The sequence below is a fragment of the Onychomys torridus genome, chromosome 21 (genome assembly GCF_903995425.1).
Source record: "Onychomys torridus chromosome 21, mOncTor1.1, whole genome shotgun sequence".
NCBI lineage: Eukaryota > Metazoa > Chordata > Mammalia > Rodentia > Cricetidae > Onychomys > Onychomys torridus.
This window is the reverse complement of record NC_050463.1, coordinates 29,135,415-29,154,275: the sequence shown is the minus strand read 5'-3', so window position 1 is coordinate 29,154,275 and position 18,861 is coordinate 29,135,415. Positions and strand designations below refer to the sequence as shown.

Sequence of the window (18,861 nt, the reverse complement as noted above, 5' to 3'; positions counted from 1 at the left end):
CCAGCACCCACAAGGCAACTAACAATCTGTAACTCCCAAGATCTGACCCCACCCACCCACCCACAGAAATATGTAGGCAAAACACCAATGTACATAAGAATAAATTATTTTTTTAAAATGGGTCCTAACTCAATAGTTTCCCACAGTTCTTTGACTTTACAATTGTGTGAATCAGTACACATTCTGGTAAAGTCATGATCCAGACTTTAACATAGTATATGCTATCACCTTCCAGATCTCAAAATACATCTTTTCAATGAGATATTTGCTTTAATTTACTCTGCCTGGAAAAAATTTTTTTTCAAGAATACTTATCATTCAAATGTTAATCTCACCTCCATGAAAAAGCTTTTCTAAGGGGCTGGAGAGATGGCCCAGTGGTTAAGGGTACTTCCTGCCCAATCATGAGGACTGAGTTAGAAACCACGCCCACATTTGATGATTCACAAAAGCCTTTTTAACTTCCACTCCAAAGCTTCTAATGCCCTCTGGCCTTTGCAGACACCTGAACACACAAAATACTTTAAAATGCTTTTCTGACAACTATGAATTAACCACCCAGTCAATATTTAAATAACAACCCTCCCCCCCCTTTTTGAAGATATGGTATCACTGTAGAGCTCTGACAGAACTCTGCTTGCCTCTGCCTCCAACTATTAGGATGAAAGGCATGAGCCACCACACCTAGCACATTACCCTACTTTTGATATACTAGTCACGAATAGCTTTAATTTTTTTCCTTTCTGCATTTGCCTCTTAAATTGCCCTCTACAATTTCCCTAAGACCAATGCCTAACAGATAAGGTCCCCAAATATAGTCTTTTTATACTACGGTCTTTTCTATAACATTACTGTTAGGAAACTATGTTAGGGAATGAGCCAGAGTATATAAGCTCAAAACCAGGCATTCTGAGTTCCAAGCCAGTGTGTGAAATAGACATGACTTGAGCCATGCTTCAGATTTTTTTTTTTTTTTTTTTTTTTTTTTTTGAGGGGTGGGGAGGGTTTCAAGACAGGATTTCTCTGTGTAGCTTTGGAGCCTGTCCTGGAAATGTTTTGAATTTTTTAAATATTTATTCTTGGACAGGTTCCTAGTATATAGTGAATTTTAATCCTTTTTACCCTTTACCTTGTGTCCTGCCCTCCTCCAACTGACACTGTTTTTAACAATGCCTCTCTACTTTGATGTTTTTTGGTAGTTTTGGTAATGAAGTGTGACTTGAATTCATTCTCCTGCCACAGCCTCCCAAGGATGGTACCACATTGAGTGTGTAACATTTTTTGTTGTTTTGTATTGATGGGATGGAACCCAGCTACAGCCCCTTACTTTCTCCTTAAATTTGAGATGACCTCACTAAATTGGGGAGATCTACAGTGAACCTCCTCTAAAGCCAAAGCTGCTAGAACTCAATATTCCTACCTCAGCCACAAACTCTATAGGGTTACAGGTCTACACTCAGTTCAAAGTTCAGGTAATTAAACCCATGTATGTCACTTGTGCTACATAAGGGCTCTACCACCCAGTGGTAGTGTCCGATCCTCTTAAACTAGAGTTACAAATGGTTCTAAGCAGCCATGTGGATGCTAAGAATCAAACCTGGAGCCTCAGGAAGAGCAGTCTGTGCTCTTAAGTGCTGAGCCATCTGTCCCCTTTGTGGTGATGTTGGGTGTTTTGGAGTTTGTTTGTGTGGTTGGTTGGTTGGTTTTTGACACAGGGTGTTGCTGCGTCTCAGCTTCCAGCGTTAGAATTGTATGAAGGCGATGTTGTACCCTGACCAGTGAAGTGCAGTGGAGGCCAGAGGACAACCTTGTACCTAAGGCTGACGTCCACCTTGATGTTTGAAATAGGGTCACTGAGTCCTGGGACAGGATATGCCTGTCTCTGCTTCCTGAGTGCTGGAATCAAACAGCCTTGGCCACCACTACTGTGTGACTTCTGGGGATTTAACTTGAGTCCCTATGGTGTTTGTTTGTTTGTTTTTTCGAGACAGGATTTCTCTGTGTAGTTTTGGTGCCTCTCCTGGACTAGCTCTGTAGACCAGGCTGGCCTCGAACTCGCAGAGATCCGCCTGGCTCTGCCTCCCGAGTGCTGGGATTACAGGCGTGCGCCACCACCGCCCGGCTTGTGACATTATTTTAATGAAACCGTGTCGGGAATTTTGTGTTGTTTTTCGAGAAAGAGGTTCTCTGTGCAGCCCTGGCTCTGTAGCCCAGGCTGCCCTCGAATTTACAGAGATCTTCCCGCCTCTGCCGTCCCAGTGCTGGGATTAAAGGCGTGCACTAGCACCGCCCGGCTCCGAGTGGGAATTTGATTGGTGCATTGAGATATAGGCTGAGTCTGTGGAGACTAGGCTGGCCTCGAACTCACCGATATCTGCCAGGCTTAACTGTGACGTTTCTTAATCTTCCTGCTTCTTCATTTTTAAAACAGGAATACTAGCGTGGTAAAGTCACACACAGGCAGAAGCATGAGCCGTCCTCAAAGTTCCCCCGCAAGGTGACAAAAGCCTTGCCCTGGCCGAGCTGTCCGGCTCAGAACAATGGCGACCCGCCCACTTCTTGAACAGGCTGAGGTAGCCGGAAGAGGCGGGGCATAGCCCCATGCGCAGTTCCGCCCTCCGTGCCCTGTGACCAATCGGACTCTGATGGCCCGCCCCTTCCGCTCGGGAAAAGCGGACTCCCAGAGCGTCTTCCGGCGGGAGCTGTACGGCTCCTTACCATGGTGAGTTGGCCGTGGGATGTGCGGGTTTGGTGCGGGGTGACTCCTCCTGCTTCCTCGCCGGAGCGCCCCGCTGTGCCTCAGCGGCTCGGAACCGCGTCGTCCGGGCTGCGCTGGGCACGGAGGAGCGGCTGCTCACACGCGGGTCCCCAGAGCTCCGGTCCTTAAGGGTTCCTGCCCCGTGCCGCTACAACTGGGGTTCCCAGATTTTCCTGATGTTCAAATAAACATCTGTCTGAAAACAAGTCCGCGTCATCTACGGCTAGAGTAGCGATGCCGGAGCAGGTTTTTAGGGAGAAGTGTTCACGCGTTTATTGCATTTGAGTGTTTTAAATGGCTTGACACTGCAACATCCACCTTAAGCACCGGCGGCTACAGAAAGTAAAGGGTTAGTGGAGCAACTAGTGAACGGTTGTGGGATACGCTGTGGTTGTTGCAATGCTGTGTTTAACCTACAAATGATTAAGTTAATTACTTCTTCTGTTAAACTGAGTGGAATGGCACACGCCTGTGGCCTACAACTCAGGAAGCTGAGGCAGGGGGTTTGCGATTTGAAGGCCATCCTCGGTTACATAGAGACCTTACCTGAAAAAAAAAAAAAAAAATTAAAAACAAACAAAAAACCCCAGAAGTCACACATGACTCTCTCTCAGTTTTATGTAAAGGTGAGCAGATGGTTGTGTTTTCAGATGTCAGGGTGCTAGCTGCCCTTTGAAACGGTCACAGAAATTCATTGAGTCCCTATTGGTAGCTTACATAGGATAATGGCACATTTTTGTTCTCTTAACTGTTACCACCATTTTTTTTCTACTTTGGGTATTAAAAAATTATATTAAGCTGGGCGGTGGTGGTGCACGCCTTTAATCCCAGCACTCAGGAGGCAGAGCCAGGCGGATCTCTGTGAGTTCGAGGCCAGCCTGGGCTACAAAGCGAGTTTCAGAACAGCCTCCAAAGCTACAGAGAAACCCTGTCTCACACCCCCCCCCAAAAAATTTAAAATATTTTTTCAAATTATAATTTTAAAAACTTAATGAAAATTTTTAAAGAATTTATTGCATTATTTTAAATTGTGAGGGCATGTGCACATTAATGCAGATGTCGGAGGAAGCCAGAGACATTAGATCACCTGGAGGTGGAGTTAGAGGCAGTTGTGATCTGATGTGGGTGCTAGGAATCAAACTTGGGTCCTCTGGAAGAACAGTAAGTGTTCTTAAGTACTGAGCCATTTTTCCAGTCCTAAGATTTTATTTTCTTGAAGTTTGTGTATGGGTATGTTGGTTCCCAGGGAGTTAAGAAGAGAGTGTTGGATCTAGAACTGAAATTTCAGGTGATTGTGAATGCCTTGTGGGCATAGTGAACAACTGAACCCCTGTCCTTTGTAAGAGGAGTGAGTGCTCTTAACTTCTGGGTCATAGTTCTAGTCCCTGGTTAAGTTAAAAAAAAAAAAAAAAAAAAACTTAACACAATTCTTTCATAAAATCTTAATAATCCTTTGCATACAGAAAATGGGTAAAGCTTTGCCCTCTGTGTGGAGTGACAGTGACCAGACAGCCTTTGGTCTTTCTGGCTTTTTTTCCTTTTAATAAACATATACAACAACATCCATATTCTGGCAACAGTGAGCGGCTTGCAAACTATGTTCTATGAACCGGACCTTTGCACCTAATTTGTATGTGCTGTTCCATCTGCCTGGATTCTCCAATTCCTACTGTCATGCTTATCGGTATATCCCTTACCTGTTCTTCACCCTTTGTGTAGGAGGGTGTGTGTGTGTGTGTGTTCAGGTGTGCCTGGAGGTCAGAGGTCAATGTCAGGTGTCTTACTTTTTGCGGTTCTGGGGGATTGAACTTACAACCTCAAGCATTTAGGGCATGTATTCTACCACTGAGCTACAGCTACAGCCCTAGGGACCTTAGTATTTCTGCCGTCCTGGTCCTGGGATTACAAGCTCTTTACCAGGGTGGTGCTGCTCTGCACTCAGGTCCTCATGCTTGTGTGGCAAGCATTTTACCAGCTGAACCACGAGCCAAATAATCACATGTCTCAGTATCCTGGCATGTAGTTTTTTTTGTTTTTTTTTTAATTCTTTGTCCTCCCCATGGAATTTGGGAGAGGTAATCAACAATTTTATCTTTTATTTTATTTTTAGTATTAGTATTTGTTTGTTTTTCGAGACAGGGTTTCTCTGTATAGCCCTGGCTGTCCTGGAACTCTGTAGATCAGGCTGGCCTTGAACTCACAGATATGCGCCAGCCTCTGACTCACAAGTGCCAGGATTAAAGACATTTGCCTCCACCGCCCAGCCAGCAAATGATTTTAAGACTTGCATGTTCTAATGAAGAAAATGCTCTGTGTAAGAATATAGTGCTTTCTTAGAAAATGTGAAGAAATTATAACTTAGCATTAGTAAAGTTACAAAGATTAACTTATGATACAAGGTGACAAGATGAGGATTGTCCTATAGTTAACTGCAAAAGGAACAGCATAAAAGCACTGTAGCTTGGAATAATCTAAGAAGACCGCATGTCAAAAGTGAAACATTCCAGGCGGTGGTGGTGCACGCCTTTTATCCCAGCACACGGGAGGCAGAGCCAGGCGGATCTCTGTGAGTTCAAGGCCAGCCTGGTCTACAGAGTGAGTTCCAGGAAAGGTGCAAAGCTACACAGAGAAACCCTGCCTCAAAAAACAAAAAAAAAAAAAAAAAAAAAAAAAAAGGTGAAACAGGAAACAGTCCTTTGTAATTTCTCAGACATTTCCCCCTTTCTCATGTACTCTGTGTATGCATATGTTATATGTGTGTGGATACATGTGGAGGACAGAGGTCAGTGCTGGGCATCTTCACTGACTCTCCACCTTATCGTGTGTATGTGATATGTATACCTGTTCACATGTGTGTGAGCCAGAGCTGGACATTGGTGTCTTCCCAAATCACCCTTCTGTTGTTCAAATCTTAAATGGTCTTTTAATAAAAAAAACCCCAGAGCCAGATATCAGGGTAAAAGCTGAAAGATCAGAGAAGCAGAGCAGCCAGCCACTAGTTCTTACCTCTACGAAATCTTCAGCCTAAAGAGAGTGAGTTCCTGTTTCCTCGCACCTTATATACCTTTCTCTGCCCTGCCATATTACTTCCTGGGATTAAAGGCGTGTGTGCTTCCCAAGCAAAGGCAAGAGATCTCAAGTGCTGGGATTAAAGGTGTGTGCCACCATTGCCTGACCTCTGTGTCTAATCTAGTGACTGGCTCTATCCTCTGATCCTCAGGCAAGTTTATTAGGGTACACAATATATCACCACACCCTTCACCTATTTATTGATTTATTTATTATTTGTTTATTTTGAAACATGGACTCACTGTGTAGTCAGACCATGTTTGTCTCAAACTCAGAGATCCTCCTGCCTGTCTCGCTAGTACTGGGGTTGAAGGCATGTACTACTGTGTCTCGTGTCTTCGTTTTAGGGGACATGAGTTCACTGATCCATCTAGGCTTGCTTACCAAAGAGCTCCAAGTAGGGTTGGAGAGATGGTTCAGTGGTTAGGAATGCCAGTTGCTCTTCCAGAGGACCCAGCTTCAATTCTCAGCACTGACATGGTGGCTCACATCCACCTGTAACTCCAGTTCCAGGGGAGCCAACTCCCTCTTCTGGCCTCCACAGGCAACAGACATATGTAGTAGACAGATATATGTGTAGGCAAAACACCCATACACATGAAAAGCAATAAAATGTTCAGTTTTTTAAAAAGACTCCAGCTGGGCATAGTGGTGCCTTTGATTCCAGCCTTGAGAGGCAGGTAGAATCCGTGTGAACCAGTCCGGTCTACATAGTGAGTTCCAGGCAGCCAGAGCTACATGAGAAACCTTGCCAAACAAACCAACAAGCCAATAACTAAATAAAATATAAGAGCTCCAAGGATTCCCCCACACATACCTCCTCAACACTGGAGTTGTAGTGACGTCACACATGGCACTTATGTGGACATTAGGAGCCACACTCACACCCTGTGCTTTTTTGGCAAGCACTTTATCAACTGATCCAACACTGTCAGATCTCCACAACATTAGTCAGGCACCAGAAGTGACCCTCTGCCTTTTAAAAAACGGTTGACCCTAACTCAACAAAGTAATTAGAGTTCATGGGATGAACCGGGGGCTGGAGAGATGAATGGCCCAGCACTTAAGAACATTTTCTGTCTACAACCTGGAACTCCAGTTCCAAGAACCTGCTGCTTTCTGGCATCCACAGGCATCCACACAACTACAAGCATCCACACACAGGTGATACACAACTTAAACAGACACACATACATACACGTACATTTTTAAAAGAATTTTCCTTCATGAGCTGAGGGTGAATAGATATACAAGAATCACTCTATTTTTGTTGGTTTTTGAGACAGGGTCTCTCCCTACATAGCTGGCTATACTGGAACTCAGTATGTAGACCAGGCTTGCCTCACACACAGGAAGATCCCCCTGCTGTGGCTCCCTCAGTTCTGGGAATAAAGGTGGGCACCACCACACCTGGCCTAAGGATCTCACCCTGTTGAACAGCATTTTTAAAAGTTTCATTGTATGTATCCACGGGACTTTGTCACAGAAGGACATTTCCACGAAAATGTATTTGTAGTTTAAGCAGTTTCCCATGATCCCTCGCTCCCTTCACCTCCCCCCTTCCTAGTTCCCTGTGCTCCCTAGACAGTTTGATGAAGAAACATTTGTTTTGGGGTGAAAATAATCCACACATTTTTTGTTGTTATTTTTTGAGACAGGGTTTCTCTGTGCAGCTTTGGTTATGCTGGAACTCATTCTGTATTCCAGGCTGGCCTTGAATGCAGAGATCTGCCTGCCTCCGCCTCCTAAGTGTTGGAACTAGAGGTGCATGCCACCACCACCTGGCACATCTTTTTTCCTACTTCCTGTTGCTTCATTGTGCTAGTGTTTTTGCCACGTACTCTAGGCCAGTAGTTCTCAACGTATGGATTGTGACCCCTTTGGGAGTTGAGACGCCTTCACAGGGGTTGCCTAAGACCATCCTGCATATCAGATATTTGCATTATGATTCATAACAGCAGCAAAATTATAGTTGTGAAGTAGCAAAGAATTAATTTTATGGTCGGGGGTCACCACATGAGGAACTGTATTAAAGGGTCGCAGCATTAGGAAGGTTGAGAACCAGTGCTCTAGGCTGTCCTCAGTTCCACAATGTGCTGGGATTACTGGTGTGTGCTGACCTCCTGAGCTGGCACACAGTTCGTTAAGAGCATGTGCTTCACTTCAGATGAGAATAGTCTTTTATTTTAAAGACTTATCTATTTATTTTATGTGTGTGGGTATTTTTCCTTCGTAATGTCTATGCTCCAAATGTTTGCATTGCCCATGGTGACCAGAAGAGGCCCTGATGGAACTGGAGATACAGTTGGTTGTGAGCCAACATATGCAAGCTGGGAATTGAACCCTGGTCCTCTAGAAGAGCAGCCAGCCAGTGCTCCCTCCCCCCAAATAATTACTTTTGGAATAACAAAATTTTCTCTTGAAACATAGCGATAGTATTGTATTTTGGAAACCTGTACCAGAAAAACTTCATAGGAGCATAGCAAATTTTCCACACAAGGAAAGTGGGGTCTCCATGAGTGTTAACGGAACGAGTAGTGACCACACTAGCCCTGTGCTGTTGTACTTACAGGGGCCATGGAGGGTACCTTCAGTTCCTTGACTGAATGCCTAAGAGAGCAGAAAGGTTGTATATCTGCTTAGCTTTATTAGAGTAGATGTAATATTTGGAGCGGGGCTTTATCCAGAGCTAAAATGCCTACATCTGCATTCCTAATTAGCTGTTGGCTAGCTTTGAGACTTTGGAGAACTTATCAAAAATCATTTGCTTCTCGTATGGTTATTTGAGTATTAAATCAATAAATGCATGTAGGTTGTGCAAAGTAAGTGCGTGGCACGTGGACCACTCAGTAAGTGTTAGTACCTATCAAATCACAGGATCCTTGAGGATTATTAGGTATTTAAGGCTGATTTGTATCTTTTTATGTTTGTCTTAAAGGGGACAATTCATCTCTTTCGAAAGCCGCAGAGATCCTTTTTTGGAAAGTTACTACAGGAATTTAGACTTGTAGCAGCCGACCGCAGGGTAAGTCCTTCTTCGACTGGTTTGAGTTATTGCAAAGCCACATTATAGCACTGGATTGAGGATGGGTTTTGAGGGGTTGGAGATGTGACTTGGAGGACCCACATTCAGTTCCCAGCACCCACAACTGTCCATAACTCAGTCCCAGGGCATCTGATGCCCTTTCTGGCCTCCCTAAGCACCAGGTAATCACCATCTTCTGTCTCTAAGTCCGTTGTGCCCCGTCCCTCTGGACAGTGCTTAACTTCTGCAAGTTCTCGTTCACCCTACTCTGCACCTCTCCCTAAAGCCCCTGGGTCCAACCAAGCAACTCAAACCCCCGCCGACAGGTCCCCCTGCGAACTAATGACCAGTCAAGCCATGGGCGCGGCTCTGGTGGAGGATCTATACTCCATTCCGTTTTCCCCAGTAACTGACAGTTTCTAAGCCAGGATTGTCTGTTCATGGGCGTTATCAAAATCACTACGCATCTCATTTCTCATCTTTCTTGACCGTTTTTGCCGTGATTGACAAGCATCGGTCCCCTCTCCTTAAAATGCGGCGTCGTATAGCTTCAGACACAGCCTGTGGCTCTCGTCCTGCTCACTGGTCCACGCTCCTTCAGTTCCTCTCACTGCTTTTCTCACCTCTGCTCCCTGGAGTGTGAGCGCCAGCCTCTGATTTCGCGCTTCTGGAAATGCTGCCTGCTTTGGTGGTTTTCATCACTGCCCGGGGACGGATGACTCCGGATCTAATTTGGACTCTTCAGTGTCCGGCTGGATGGCTAGTGGGCATTCCAGTCCTAGCGTCGCCAAAACTGGACCTTCATCTTCAGTCCCATGTACATTAACTGGACAGTCTCCCAGACTAGATGGTACAGCCGGAAAAGTTGAAATCATTTTCATTCTTTTGCCCCAAATTCCTCTCCTGGATGTTTTCAGAAAATGTGCCAGCTCTGTCTGTAATGTAGTGTGCAGAATCTGACCCTTCCACACCCCCTTACCACTGTCAAGCCATGGAGAAACCAGAATAATCTGTTGCTTTCTTTAGGCAGGGAGGGGTTGAAAACCTCACCATGTAGCTTAGGCTAGCCTCAGACTTGCTATGTAGCCCATGCTGGCCTGCAGCTGCCCTTCTCTTACCTCTGCACCCCGAGTGTTGGGATCGCAGGTGTACCCCAACATGCTCAGGAGAATGCTCTTTAGGGAATGCGAGACAAGTGCAGCCAGTGTTCCCTGGCGTTCAAGACATCCCATGCTGTCTCCCCAGACCCCCTCTCCTGGGGTCTCTCAGATTCTGTTTTCTGTCATTTTACTCTGAGTCTTTTCTGATGAACTTGTCTAGAAAAGAACCCTCTCCATTACTATTTACCTAGCCCACATAAAAAACAAAACAAAACAAAACAAAACCAAAAAACAGGGTTTGTCTGTGTAGTCTTAGATGTCCGGAGCAGGCTAGGCTTGAACTCACCGATCCGACTGCCTCTGCCTCCCAAGTGCATCCTTAGCCTACTTTTTATTTGTTGCCTAGTGCTTATTACCATTAACCTAAATACTCGTTTATTGTTACTCTGCCTACATTGTGGGGCTGTGTTGTGTTCTCTGCTGTACTCTCATGCCTAAAATAATGCCTGGCTCAGATACTTGTTGAGTAAGTAGCTTGGTTCAGAGTTATCTTAAATCTACATTCTTGTTGGGTTGTTTCTGACAGGGCTTTGCTCTGTTGCCTAGGCTACTCTAAATGATCCTCCTGTGTGACTGTGGTAACTTGATCGATGGCGATTTTGGTAGGTGTAGAAAATGTGACCCACTTTCTTGAAGAAGTTGTACTTATTAATTGCTTTTTATCAGTGTGAATCAGGCAGCTTGAACAGATCTGCTGAACTCTGTCAACACGGTATGAATGGGCGTGATTTTCCTCCCCACAGTCCTGGAAGATATTCCTCTTTGGTGCAGTCAACGTGCTATGCACTGGCTTCCTGCTCATGTGGTGCAGCTCTACCAACAGTATAGGTATGTCGCCCTCTTGGTTTTTATCAGCTCAGGTTCACTTTTGCTTCTGATTTTAAGTAAAGATGTATGTATCTTGACACGAGCCATGGTCATCTGAGAGGAGGAAACCTCAGTTAAGAAACTGCCTCATAAGACCGATCTGTGGACAAGCCAGTAGAGCGTTTTCTTAAGTAGTGGTCAAGCCCATTCTGGGTTGGTGGTCCTGGGTTCCATAAGAAAGCAGGCCTAATAAAGTCATTTATCTCGTGCCTCTAATCCCAGCACTCTGAAGGCAGAGACAGGTGGATCTCTGAGTTCAAGGCCAGCCTGGTCTGCAGAGAGAGTTCCAGGACATCCAGGGCTACATGAGACCTTGTCTCAAAGAAGAAGAAAAAAAAGTCAAGTTTTAGAGGCTGGAGAAATGGCTCAGTGATTAAGAGCACTGGTTGCTCTTCCAGAGGATCTGGGTTCAATTCCAAGCATCCACATGGCAGCTCACAACTGTTTTTTTGTAATTCCATATTCAAAGGATCCAACGTCCTTTTCTACAGGACTGCAAGCATTTGTGTGGTGAATAGGCATGCATGCAAGGAAAACATCCACACAAAATAAAAATAAATAAATCTTAAAAAACAAAGAAGGAAAGGTTGAGCAAGCCGTGATGAACAAGCCAGTAAGCAGCACTCCTCCATGGCCTCTGCATCAGCTCCTGCCTCCAGGTTCCTGCCCTATATGAGTTCTAGCCTTGGCTTCCCTTAATCGACTATGATTTAGGATGTGTAAGCCAAATAAACCCTTTCCTTCCCAAGTTGCTTTTAGTCATGGTGTTTATCACAGCAATAATAACCCTAAGACAGTGTATTTTCCTTTATATAGTATGTGTTTTTCTTGAATGTGTATAGCTAAAATGATTTAAATATTTTTTTTTCTGGTTTGTTTGCTTACATTAATTTTTTATTTATTTGTTTGTTTGTTGTGGCCAAGGTGTTTTGCCTGCAACTATGTTTGAATGAGGGTGCCAGAACTCCTAGAACTGACTGGACTTAAAGACAGTTGTGAGTTGCCATGTGGGTGCTGAGAATTGAACCTAGGTCCTTTGGAAGGACAGTCAGTGCTCTTCCCACTGAGCCATCTCTCCCAACCCCAATTGCTTTAAAAATATATTATTATTAAGCTGATTTTTTTTTTTTTTATTTGTGGGGTGGGAGGCATGTATGGAGGTCAGAGGATAACTTGTGGGAATTGCTTCTCTCTGTCTACCATGTGAGATCAGGGATGAAACCCAGGTGTGTCGAGCTTGGTGTGGTAAGGGCTTGTACCTGCTCAACCATCTTGCTGTCCCTATATTGATTTTTACAAGAATATATGTAAACATTCCTGTGAACAGTAGAGTTCAATTATTTGATTGGATGTTTCTTTTTCTTTAGGTTTTCTTGTTTTGTTTTCTAGATAGAATCTCATGTAGCGTGGAGTAGTAGTTGTAGACTCACTCCATAGCCAAGGTTACCTTGAACGTCTGACCCCTCCCTCTGCTTCTCCAGTGTTGGGGTTATAGGCGTATGCCATCATGTCTGCTTTTATGCAGTGCTGGGGTTGGACCCAGGGCTTTATATATGCTAGGCAAATACTTTATCTACTGAGCTACATCCCTAGTCTTGTTTTAACATGACCTTTTTAAAAATGATCTGTTATTTTAAAACAAAAATACTAAAAAAAAAAAAAAAAAAAAGGAAAACCTGGGTTGGGGATTTAGCACAATTCAGTTGTAAAGGGCCCTGGGTTCGGTCCTTAGCCCGAGCCAACTGAGAAACACAGCTCTGTAGTGTGTTCTGTTGAAACTTTAACTTGTGCAGTAGTTTGTAAATCAGATTTTTGAAGTTTACTAGTTATCATATAAGACAGAAAAGTCTGTCGTTTTCTTCTTGACGTCTGATAGTTTGTGGATCATGATTTTCTTCCTAAATAGTACTGAGAGGATCTGGGTGTACCTCAGTGATAGAGTACCTGCCTAGCATGCTCTGTGCCTAGGCCCTGGGTTCAGTCTGCAACTCTGGAGAGAGGTGGGGAGTAGAGTTGGGGAAGGGGAGATATGGAGGGAGAGGAAAAGGAGAAGTAGGGGGGAAGGGGTTGCTGGATGGAACATTTATAAATTTAATACACAAATTTGAAATAAGATAAAAGCAAAAACTCACTCAGATGACAGAAGCAGGCAAGAGAGTGCTCTTAGAGTATCAGCCATTTGCAGCTTCATTGTAGAAGTCTGACTTGAGTTTAACCTGCTTTGGCTGCATGTGTTCATCATATTTAGTATAAAATTGCACATGTATAAAGTTGGTCAGGAATTCCCAATTCTTTTGCTTTTTTGCTGTATTAAAAATGGATTCAGGGGTTGGGGATTTAGCTCAGTGGCCTTGGGTTCGATCCTCAGCTCAGAAAAAAAAAATGGATTCCGAGCCGGGTGGTGGTAGTGGTGATGGTGGCGCACACCTTTAGTCCCAGCACTCGGGAGGCAGAGGCAGGTGGATCCCAATGAGTTCGAGGCCAGCCTGGGCTACCAAGTGAGTTCAGGAAAGGCGCAAAAGCTACATAGAGAAACCCTGTCTCAAAAAAAAAAAAAAAAAAGGATTCAGAGGGGGTTGGGTTACTGTTTGAGAGCACTGGCCGCTCTTACGGAGGACCTGCGTTTGATTCCCAGCACCTACATGGTGGCTAACAAGCACCTATGACTCCAGTTCCAGGGGATTCAATGCCCTTGTCTGACCTCTGTGGACACTGCACAGGTATGGCGCACACCCATACTTGAGGCAAAAAATACATGTACATAAAGATTAAAAATGTATTTTTTAAATTGTTTCCAACATCGACCCCCAAAATAGGGACTGGAGAGATGGCTCAGTGGTTAAGCATGCTTACCAGCCTTGCAGAGGACCAGAGTTCAGTTCTCAGCATCCATATCAATCATCTGTAACTCTGCATCCAGGGATCCAACACCCTCTGGCCTTCGCAGGCTCCTGAATGTACATATTGCTTATAACTCTCTCAGGTCGCACTTAAATAATAATGCTCAAAGAAGTATTAGGCAACATTTTAATGAGCCTTTCTGTTGTTTTACAGCTTTAACTGCTTACACTTACCTCACCATTTTTGATCTTTTTAGGTAAGTTTTTTTTAATATCCTTTAAATTTTAAAGACAGCAAGCAAGGATTTTATTACACTGAATTTACTAAGCTTCTTTGCCTAAAGGAAAGTAACTAGCCAAATAAGTGCTAAATTGATCACAGAAATAGACAGTGCGGATGACAGCACCCACTGCTGTAACAAGGAATGATTGCAGCTGCCTAACAAAAGAAAGGTGAATACCCAGGCATAAACTTAGATGAAGAAAAGTGGAGCCGGGCGGTAGCCGAGCACGCCTTCAATCCCAGCACTTGGGAGGCAGAGGCAGGCTGCTTCCTCCCTACTGCTCGGTTCCTTGCACCCTGACCCCTTCAGGCTGCAAACCTTCCTTAGCATCTGTCTCCCTGTGCCAGAGTCTGCCCGCCCAGGGGCTGGACAGAGGCCTTACTCTGGCAGATTCTGGGACCTTCCTAGCTTGACTTCAGTCTGTCGCTAGAAGGCTGTACCCTGACACCACCCATGTTTGGCCCAACTTGCTACTCTAAGACCTGTGGGATGGGCAGGTGTCTCCATGACTGGTAAAGTGACCTGCTGAAGTCCCACGCAACCTAAGTCAGAAGCTCTTTTTTTTTTTTTTTTTTTTTTTTGAGACAGGGTTTCTCTGTGTAGCTTTGCGCCTTTCCTGGAACTCGCATTGGAGACTAGGCTGGCCTCTGCCTCCCGAGTGCTGGGATTAAAGGCATGCGCCACCACCACCGCCACCCAGCCTCAGAAGCTCATTTTTTAGTAAAAGAGCGGGGACCTGTAGGGCCCTGGCCTCCATTTTGGGTAACTGTTGCCTTGCTTGCTGACCTTGACCTTGATGTCCTCCCTATGCTAATTCCCTGCAAGATTCCACCCTCCTGAATGCTTAAGCGAAGCTCCTTGTCTGTGTATCCAGCATATTGGGCGTTAACAGCTTAGATGCAAGATTGTAAAACATAGGTAGTGAACTTCTGCTCTCTGGGGTTCTCCCATTGTGCTGTAAGCCTGTATTGAAGGCCTCCTCCCTCCTTCAATAAACGGCATTCTGCTGAGGTGAATGACCAATAAATAAATAATAAAAAACGAAATAAAATGTTGCTCAACTGAAAAGTTTTAAAAAAATTTTAAAAATTAAATTAAAAAAAGCCCTGTGGGAATCCCACCAGCTCTTTCATTTGTCCCAGCTTGAGCTCTCCTGGATTTTACTTACAGCAGGTGGATCTCTGAGTTCAAGGCCAGCCTGATCTACAGAGCTAGTTTCAGGACAGCCAGAGGGCCACACATAGAGAAACCTGTCTCGAAAACAACAAAAACCCCAAAACAAACAAACAAAAAATGACAAATCATATACTTAAAATCACACAAGAAGAGCTAGCTGGCTGGCTTAGTCGTTAAGAGCCCGTTCTCCTCTTCCAGGGGGCCCAAGTTGGGTTCCCAGCACTGCATCAGGTGATTTACAATAGCCTGCAAGGCCAGCTTCAGCAGGCTCTGACAGCCTCTCGAGTCTTCCGTCACCTGTGCTCAGGTGCACACACAGATACACACTAATTAAGAAAAGTCAAAATCACACCAAGCCAACCCTCCCAAATTTGGTCAGCCTGGACAAGCTTATTTTAATGTTTACAGTAGTCTCCCTTATCTGTGGTTTTTACCAACTGCAGTCCGAAAGTCTAAGTGGAGAATTCCAGAAACAAACAATTTAAATTGCATGCCATTCCGAGCACTGTAATGAACTCTGGCACCATCGTGATTAACCCAGCCCAGGGCATGAATCATCCGTTTCCAGTTTACACACACTGTAGACCTGTCTTCTGTTATCAGATGGACAGTCATCTGTTCTCCTAGTTCCACAGTACCTTGTGCTCAAGTAGCCCTGACACAAGGTCACAATGCTACATCAGGTCATCCTGGCCAGTTTTATGTCAGCTGACACAGCTAGAGTCATTTGGGAAGAGGGAACCTCAATTAAAAAAATGCCTCAGCCGGGTGGTGGTGGCCTTTAATCCCAGTACTCCAGTGGCAGAAGCAGCTGGATCTCTGTGAGTACAGATTGAGTTTCAGGACAGCCAGGGCTACACAGAGAAACCCTGTCTCAAAACAAAAAAGAAAAGAAAATGCTTCTATAGGATTTGCCTGTAGGCAGGTCTGTAGGGCATTTTCTTAACTAGTGATTGATGGGGGAGAGTTCATTGTGGGTGGTGCCTTCCCTGGTCTGGTGGTCCTGGGTTCTATAAGAAAGCAGGCTCAGGGGCTGGAGAGATGGCTCAGAGGTTAAGAGCACTGACTGCTCTTCCAGAGGTTCTGAGTTCAATTCCCAGCAACCACATGGTGGCTCACAACCATCTGTAATGAGATCTGGTGCCTTCTTTTGGCCTACAGTCATACAGGCTGTATACATAATAAATAAATAAATCTTAAAAAAAAAAAAACAAAAGAAAAAAAGAAAGCAGGCTGGGGCTGGAGAGATGGCTCAGAGGTTAAGAGCATTGACTGCTCTTCCAGAGGTCCTAAGTTCAATTCCCAGCACCCACATGGTGGCTCACAACCATCTGTAATGAGATCTCATCTGTAATGAGAAGAGGTGCCCTCTTCTGGCCTGCAGTCATACATACAGATAGAATACTGTGTATATAATAAAAATAAAATAAATCTAAAAAAAAGAAAGAAAGAAAGAAGAAAGCAGGCTGAACAAGCCATGAGGAGCAGCCAGTAAGCAGCATCCTCCATGGCTTCTGCCTCAGCTCCTGCCTCCAGGTTCCTGCCGTGCTTGAGTTCCTGTCCTGACTTACCTCAGTGATGGACTGACCTGAGAGCTGTAAGCTATAAGCTGAGATAATGAGACCCAGAATGTTTATGATCATGGTGCTGTCTCAGCAGTAGAAGCCCTAACCAAGCACGGTGCCTCTGCCCTTTACCTCACATCATCTCATCATGGACACCGTAGCAGCAGGCACCGTAAGAAAAAGGAGGAAGAGGATAGGACATTTTGGGTGGAGGGGCAGATGGCCCAGAGCCAGTAAGAAGCCTGCCACATAGATGAAGCGTGGATTCAAGTTCTGCTTAGCTAACTTATAGTGAATTTACAATTTCACTCAGTTTCTTCACATTGCAACTGTTGTTGTCCAGAGATACCATGTGTTAGGATCATTAGGTTAATTAGGAATTATTTTAATTTATTATTAGATGTAGTTAATTGTTTTTACTCTTTATACTCTTTGGCTGTTTGAAGGGCTCACCACTCGGCTCCCAAATAAATCATATGGAGGCTTATTCTTTCTTATGAATGCCCAGCCTTAGCTTGGCTTGTTTCTAGCCAGCTTTTATTAACTTAAATTATCCTGTCTACCTTCTCCCTCTGGGCTTTTATCTTTCTCTATTCTATATACCTTTCTTTCATTCTTACTCTGTGGCTTGCTGTGTAGCTGGGTGGCTGGCCTCTGGAGTCCCCCTCCTCCTCCTTCTCTTGCTCCCCAATCTTTCCTCCCAGATCTCTCCTTTTATTTATTCTCTCTGCTTGCCAGCCCCATCTATCCCCCGCCTGCCTAGCTATTGGCCATTCAGCTCTTTATTAGACCAATCAGGTGTTTTAGACAGGCACAGAAACACAGGTACACAGAGTTAAACAAATGCAACATAAAAGAATAGAACACATCTTTGCACCATTAAACAAATACTTCACAGCATAGACAAATGTAGCACATCTTTAATATTCTATAACAGTTAACCCAGTATATACAAATATAAACAATTCTCACCAACCGAGGGATTCTAGAAACATAATTTTGGGGGGAACAAGAGAGATAGTTTTGTGATTGCTACTCTTGAAGTGAGCCCAGGTAAGCTGCCAGCATGTCAAGGGGCTCACAGCCACCTGTGTATTCAGCTCCAGAAGATCCAACACCATCTTCTGGCCTCCACTGGCACCTGCATGCACATGTACACACACACACACACACACACACACACTCACACTCACACTCACCACTCACACACACACTAAAATAAACTGGATTATTTTAAAAATCCACTTCATAGGCCAGCCTAGTCTACATAGTGAGTTCCAGGACACTCAGAGTTATACAGAGAAACCCTGTCTCAAAAAAACAAAACAAAACGAAAACCAAAAACAAATAAAAAGTCCATTTCATTTGTCTCTGCATATCTTCCTGTCTCTACCTTTTAATATTCTAATGCAAAGTTTGTTTTTCTTTAGTTTAATAACATGTTTAATAAGCTACTGGGTAATGATGAGGAAGCCTAGCCCTGCCTATTCATTTGGGTAAGTTCAGATTACTTTTTTTCTGCTAAATTATTGCTATTAAAATAATAATGATAGAGAGCTGGCTATAGTATTTTTGGAAAATAAAAATAAATAAGTGCCACCTGCTTCGTGACATGGTGATAAGTAGTGAATGTACATAAGAAATATTTTCTAAGAGTCTAGAAATGATAGATAATAAGAACAGTAATTATATTAAAATATTCATATTCAGTTGTTCTATATTTTATGAAAGAAATACTAACATAAATTGATCTCAGTAAGCTCTAAAGCTTAATAATACAGCGAGGCGGTGGTGGCACATGCCCTTAATACCAGCACTCAGGAGGCAGAGGCAGGCGGATCTTTGTGAGTTTGAGGCCAACCTGGTCTCCAAAGCGAGTTCCAGGAAAGGTGCAAAGCTACACAGAGGAACCCTGTCTCTAAAAACCAAAATAAATAAATAAATAATATGAAATAAGCTTAATAATACTTAAGTATTTTTAGATGATATTTTAGTCATAGAAAAGTATGACAAATTTTAACAAGTTGATTTTATAAGTGTTATGATATATTTTAATATTTTGCATTGATGGAGATAGATTTCTGTAGTAGTAAGACTTTGGATTTAGCAATGAGCTA

The 18,861-nt window shown here is 44.0% G+C and overlaps 1 protein-coding gene across 1 annotated transcript in view; it reads left to right on the top strand.

The window, feature by feature from the left end:
* Positions 1 to 2,670: 2,670 nt before the first annotated feature.
* Positions 2,671 to 18,861, top strand: part of Slc30a6 (solute carrier family 30 member 6) — a 31,644-nt gene continuing 15,453 nt past the window's right edge. Inside the window, exons 1-5 of the mRNA XM_036170251.1 lie at positions 2,671 to 2,722; positions 8,766 to 8,852; positions 10,756 to 10,840; positions 13,934 to 13,976; positions 18,175 to 18,240. Of these exons, the coding sequence (XP_036026144.1) occupies positions 2,720 to 2,722; positions 8,766 to 8,852; positions 10,756 to 10,840; positions 13,934 to 13,976; positions 18,175 to 18,240 (284 nt within the window). The 5' untranslated portion in view covers positions 2,671 to 2,719. The remainder of the gene's footprint in view (positions 2,723 to 8,765; positions 8,853 to 10,755; positions 10,841 to 13,933; positions 13,977 to 18,174; positions 18,241 to 18,861) is intronic.